The sequence below is a fragment of the Tupaia chinensis genome, unplaced genomic scaffold, assembly GCF_000334495.1.
Source record: "Tupaia chinensis unplaced genomic scaffold, TupChi_1.0 Scaffold147038_1, whole genome shotgun sequence".
Classification (NCBI taxonomy): Eukaryota; Metazoa; Chordata; class Mammalia; order Scandentia; family Tupaiidae; genus Tupaia; species Tupaia belangeri.
In genome coordinates, this window is record NW_006206889.1 from 2,299,773 (window position 1) to 2,306,332 (window position 6,560).

The window sequence follows — 6,560 nt, forward strand, 5'->3', positions numbered from 1 at the left end:
AGGATCAGGACACTTGGAGGGAGGCTCTCACGGCAGTGTGGCTAATTCTGGGAGAGGACAGAGACGGAAAGCTCGTGACGAGTGGCAGAGATGCCCTCATGGCATGGCTCCAGGTTTCTGCTTTGAAGCTGGCTGATAGGAAGGAGTGGGACGTCCGTTGGCCTCTGGTGGAGGCAGCGTCAATCAACCATCCTGACCAGGGCTCCCACTGCCCTGCCTGGTCTGGTGGCCGTGGGCTCATGCCAATCTCTCTAGCCATCTCTGCAGTCAGCTTGGCCTCCCTGAGGAGACCTATTTGCATGGGGCCACTCTTATCTCTGCATCCCTCTCCGCTTTCTGGGGCTTCTGTAACCTTAGTTTCAGCATAGGTCTTGCCGAATTAGCTCTGGACACAAGAATATGTCATTAGAGCCCACTATTGTCTTCCAAAGAGAGAAGAGGTATCTGGCCATATTGATTCAAGGGAAGACATCCATTTCACTCCAAGATATTTTAAAAAAAATCTTAAAGGGAGGCTGGCAGGTGGTGTGGTGGTTAAGGCACTGGACTCCCACATGGCTGACCATGGTTTGAGTCCTGGAGATGGCAGCTTGCCTTCTCACTTCCTCTCTCTCTCTCTCTCTCTGGTGAGCACATGTGCCCTGTAGCAAATTGAAAAATAATAATGAAGGGCTACCAGGTGTTGTAGTGGTTAAGGAACTGGACTCCTACATGGCCAACTGTGGTTCAGGTCCTGGACCTTGTGGCTTGCTTTCTCACTTTCCCTTTCTCTCTTTCTTTGTCTCTCTCTGGTCAAATTAAAAAATAAAAATAACAAATTAAATAAATAATTAAAATAATAATAATGGGAAAAGTTAAATAATTTTTTTAAAAAAATCCTCAAAGGGTCCAATTCTCACCCAACTTTCTTCTACAAAGCATTTCAGACACCACTGACAGGACTGGCTCTGACTACTCCAAGGGCCCCCACGTTCTAGGAGCAGTGCCCCAGGCACAGCGAGTCTTCAATGCCCGAGTTTACTTCCCTTGGCATTGTCTGGCTAACTGGGAAACTGCCCTCTAGAATTCAGTACATGTGGCCTGAATCTCCGCGCAAAGCTTTGGGTCCTGGTGGGTTTATTCCTACTCAGACTGGGACTGCTGCGGGCCTGGAGGAATCCTGCTTTCTCCAAATAATGCCCCTGGGATTGGGATGACCCAGAGTGAATTCTTCGTGAGCAGATCTGGTCTCAGCCTCTGCACCAATCTATTTAGCTGGTCTGAGGTTTGGGATGTTTCATGTAGCTGTCATCGGGTGTGTGGGTTTTTTGTTTTGTTTTGTTTTTTCCATAAGATACATGTGCTCACCAGAGAGAGACAGTGAGAAGGAAAGTGAAAAATCACCCCCCAGGGGGCCATGCAGCCCTCCTTTCTCCTCCATTCTCCTCCTGGGATTTTGAGCATGCACATACCTGCACCCACTGCCACCAGGTCCAGGACTCAAACCATGATCGGCCATGTGAGAGTCCGGTGCCCTAACCATGATGACACCTGCTGGCCCCTGGGTGCATGGGTTTAACCATCACAGCAGAGAGCAGTCACGTGACGAGGCTCTGCTCTGTGTGTACATGGAAAATGTGCCACGGCCCTCATAATGATGTCACCTGCTGTCTTGCTCATGCCCCCCACCCCGCGTCTACAGAACAAAAAACAGCCAATAACAGCCTTACAATAAATACGTATTTTTAAGTTTTCAGATAGACCACAGAAACACTTTTGGTAAGAACAATACACACACCAGCACTTGGGTCTGGCTCACAGCTACCCAGAGCTTCGCCCCCTTCCCTGCACGAGTGTGAGCATGATCAAGGAGGCCCCTGCAGATCTGGAACTAACCGCAGCAGGCCCAAAATCAAGCAAATAAAAAAGAATCTAAAGGGGGAAAGAGACAATGGGAGGAAAGTTGTCTTTCTTCTAGGAAAGTCTTTTTTTTTTTTTTTCCTGGTATCATGACTCACTTATAAAGAGGAAGCGAGTTCTGTTGAAAAATACTTGAAATATTCTCTTAGTGGGAGGAAACAGTTCCTGACCAGCCTGGCAGGCCCAGGGGTGGGATGCTGTGCTCGCTGCCTGTTCCGAGCCAGCAGGGACAGCTCCTCTTCAGCTTCCAGGGCCGCGTGCTTGCTGCCAGGAGAGAAAGACTCTGGTCACTATCCTGGCACCCTGCTCACATAGTGATGAAGCCACTGCCCATGGTCTCTGGCCAACCCCTTCAGGAAGCCCCACAACTCCCTGGATTTCTCTCTCAGAAATGGAAGGACGAACGTGTCCTGGCCTGTGCGGGATGAGGCAGCCCCCACATCAACCTCCTCAGGAGCTGGTCTCATGAGAAGCAAGCAGGAGTGGGGTGACAGAGACAGGTAAGGTGGTAGGTCCCCAAGGTTTAGACCCCTGGCCAGCCCAACGGAAGCCATCAGGAGAGGCCAAGGGCCCTCCTGGGCTGTGAACTCGCTGAGAGGGAAGGGATGCTCAGGGCAAAGGTGGCTGGACCCTCCCCAAGTGTCACCAGTGCTCTTGAGGATTCTGAAGTGGCAAACATCCACCAGTACTTCCTGTGTCAGGAGCCCCAGCCTGAGTGACCTGGGGAGGGATCTGCCGGAAGTGGGCTGCAGACCTGGTGCCTGCACCTCCTTCTCAAGCTCCCAGACACCACACTGGAATCCAGAAACATTTCTTTTTTTTTTTTTTTTTTTTTGAGAGATTTTCACTATAGGGCACATGCGCTCGCCAGACAGAGAGAGACATTAGAGACAGAAAGCGAGAAATCACCCCCCAGGGGGAATAGTCATGCCGCAATCCCTTCTCCTCCATTCTCCTCTCGGGATCTTGGGCACACACGCACATGTGCCCGGCGTGAGTTTTAAGCCACCGGGTCTGTTACTCGAACCACGGTCGACTACGTGGGAGTCCAGCGACATAGCCATTACGGTAACTGTTGGTTCCCCAGAAACATTTCTTTATTTGCTCTGGAGCTGCCAAGGATGAAGGACAGCACCTCTGTGGGAGGTGGGGACTGTCCTCTGCCATCCCAGCAGGTGTCCTGGGGTATCTGCTGGCTACCTCTACCTGCAGTGAGTGAGCTTGCAGGGAAAGGTCTCAAGAAGCAGCTTGCAGCTTCCTGCTGGAATTGGGTGACCTCAAGGTTGTGGTTCAAGGGTAGTCAGCCTTCAACTGCTCCCAAGGGCTCTGGGCTTATAGTAGGCAGGAACCCTGTGGGGGCCTCAGCAGAAAGGGGCCCACCTGGGGCCTTGGGGGAAGGGTACAGGTGTGACAAATTCTACCTAAGGCAAAGATGCTGGTCAGGGCTGGGCCTGCACACACTGGCATCTGAGGGGCTGTTCCCACTTTGCTGCTGACCAGCTGGTGGGGTCAGGGGCTTGAGGTCTGGCAGGTGGCAGGGAGTAGCACCCAGCAGCGTGCACAGGTGTTCCCTTGGCTCTGCCTAAACACAAACACCTGGGCAGAGCAGAGGGGACCTGGCAGGCACTACACCTTGGCTGATGCCAGGCCATAGCTGTAAGCCAGGAGGAAGCTGGAATCGGGGAGGTAGGTGGGAAGAAGTTTCCAGAAACTCACTCTTAGGCAGAGAAGATGTGATCTAACTGGCCCAGAAAATGCAGTCCACACCCATTAGACACAAGTGTATGTGCAGACCCTGCCCTGGAGTGGGTGTGGGAGGGAAGGAGACAGGCCTACCTGTTCAAAGAGACAAGGTCTCGGGGGCGGGGGGCAAGCTTCCAGGGGAGTAGGGTGATCATGGGTGCTATGGGTGCGGTTGGGAGACATTAAGGAGAGAATGTTCAGAGACTGAACAGTCAGGAGAATGTCCTAGCAGGAAGGGAAGGGTGTGTGTGAGGCCCAAGGTGTGGCACATCTCAGCAACCCTCATCCAGTGTAGCTGGAAAGTGTTTCGGGGAGTGAAATGAGTGTATGAGTCCAGTGTGAGCATGTGAGTGAGCACATGTTAGCATGTATATAAATGAGCCTGTTTGTGCAAGCGTGTCCTGTATAGGTGTGAATGAGTGCGTAAGTGAACTATATGTGCAAGTGCACTTTTGCATGCATGTAAGTGTGTGCATGTATAAATGTGTGTGAGCTAATTGTGAATGAGTATAAGTGTGAGCATGTGAGCGAGTGAATAAGCATGCACATATGGTGTGTACATGTGAATGTGTGTGCGTGAATATGTGTAGGGTGGGGGCCCCACAGGGAATGGCCAGGAGGACAAGGCTGCACAGGAGCCAGCTGCATGTGGACTTTTTGCTCAGGATGAGGGACACTACAAAGCTCCAAGGCCAGACCCCAGAAGAGCTACTGCCAAGGCTGGGGAGGGCCCAGCTGGAGGGGCACTCATGGCTCAGAGCACGAAGGCTGGTGCAGGTGGCTCTATAAGATAGCCTCTTTTACCGACCCTGCTTCCTTGGTGACAGCGCACACTAGGTCAGCGTCCCTCTCAGACTTGAAAGGCCCCATCTGCCTGGGAGTTACCTCTTCACAGCTGGGATGTTGCTCCACACGTGCACCGCATCCTGGAGGACTCTGCCACAGACATCCTGCAGGGTCACGGGCTCTGCCTGAGGGATAAGAGGGTTGGCAGTGGGTCAGTGTGACCCACACAGTAACCCCCACCCACACCACCCACAAGCCGCAGCCCATCTGGCCCTGATTATGGTTAACAGGCTGACTGCGTCTCCTACGTGGCATTGGTCCTGTGTCACACTTTTTTCTTAGAAATCCTTTCATGAGCCAAAGCACTGTCACATTACTTCCAACTGTTTAACCAGAAGGAGACTTTTTATCTTGCAGGTTGTGCCCAGAGGGTCCCCACCAAGGCGTCGACCCCTCTAGCATGGAGGTGGTTAGCGTCCTGCTAAGGATATTGAAGTCCTTGGTCTCTGAAAGTCACGCAGTGTCCTGTCTCAGGAGAGTGGAAGCTTTGCTGGCAGAGACAGAGATCTCTACGGCACGAATGCTCCCTGGGCCCATCAGGATCCAGGTGGAAAGAAAAGGAGAGGCCACAGGGCGAGACACACCTTCCGCAAGTGGGAGGGAAAACAGGAAGGGAGGGAGACATGGAGGAAAAACTGAGGCAAGAGGCCACTGCTTCCCAGCCTCTTCCTGTATCCACACACCTGGATGGAGGAGAGGCCCATGAGAAGGTAGGGCAGGCCAAAGACCTGCTCCAGGGGTATGCAGCCTAGAGCTGTCCCTGCAGTTGTCACATGGAGGTTTTTCCCATCAGCAATGAGGGGAATGGTAACAGAAAACATGAGATGTTTCCTCTGTTTGCCCACTTCTGATTTAGGACCAGTTGATTCTGAGCTCCAAACTTGTGCTCATGGCAATCAAAAGTCAGTATTTTGGGAACAGCAGTTGGTGTAATGGCTATGTTGCTGGACTCCCATGTAGTCAACTGTGGTTCGAGTCCCGGACCTGGTGGCTTCAACTCACGCTGGGCGCGTGTGCATACGTGCCCAAGATCCCAAGAGAAGAATGGAGGAGAAGAGACTGCAGTGTGGTCATCCTCCCCAGGGAGTGATTTCTCGCTTTCTGTCTCTCTGTCTCTCTCTGTCTTTCTAGTGAGCGCACGTGCCCTATAGCAAAAACCTCTCCAAAAAAAAAAAAGTATTTTTTTCTGTCCTTGAAGTTTGCCAACTGGTGCCAGGTGCACCTTTTAGTTGATGCACAATTATGCATTAATAGATGTTTGGATAAACAGTACAACTCACAAACCTGACCCCAACCACTGCTCCCTGGCATTGTGTCAGAGTTTACAAATTTTCCAGATTTCCTAATAAAAGAAATGACCATAGAAACAGAATTTAAAAGGTCATAAGGCTACTTTGCTCAACCCTAGAAAAATAATTTTTAAAACTTCAATTAAATGAATTATATTCTGGGAAAACATAATTTGACAAAACTGATCCCAGAAAAAATTAGAAAATCATAATAGATCAATTTCTGTGGAAGGGCTATTTCCATTTAAAACAATAGCAGTAGCAAGCAATCTAGTAGTTTAACAGGAGAACTCCATCAATTTTCCAAACACTTTAATGAAGCAAGTTTAACACTGATACCAAAACCTGACAAAGATTACACAAAACAAGAAAACTTCACATCAACCCCTTTCGATTTGGTGTGGAAATCCTAGACAAAAAGCTGTTCAACAGATTTAGCAATGCACTGAAAGACCAGTGCACCACGGCTAGGAAGCTTTTTCCCAGAAATGCAAGGATGGCTCATTACTAGGAAACCCAGAGTATCTTGTTTCCTGTGAAGAGCTCTAAAAAGAGAGACTGACACACCTTCCGCAAGTGGGAGGGAAAACAGGAAGGGAGGGAGACATGGAGGAAAAACTGAGGCAAGAGGCCACTGCTTCCCAGCCTCTTCCTGTATCCACACACCTGGATGGAGGAGAGGCCCATGAGAAGGTAGGGCAGGCCAAAGACCTGCTCCAGGGGTATGCAGCCTAGAGCTGTCCCTGCAGTTGTCACATGGAGGTTTTTCCCATCAGCAGGCAT

The 6,560-nt window shown here is 50.7% G+C and overlaps 1 protein-coding gene across 1 annotated transcript in view; it reads right to left on the minus strand.

The window, feature by feature from the left end:
- Positions 1–1,774: 1,774 nt before the first annotated feature.
- Positions 1,775–6,560, minus strand: part of DNMT3L (DNA methyltransferase 3 like) — a 20,574-nt gene continuing 15,788 nt past the window's right edge. Inside the window, exons 12-13 of the mRNA XM_027768663.1 lie at positions 4,528–4,613; positions 1,775–2,163 (exon numbers count right to left, since the gene is read on the minus strand). Coding sequence (XP_027624464.1) covers positions 1,998–2,163; positions 4,528–4,613 — 252 coding nt within the window. The 3' untranslated portion in view covers positions 1,775–1,997. The remainder of the gene's footprint in view (positions 2,164–4,527; positions 4,614–6,560) is intronic.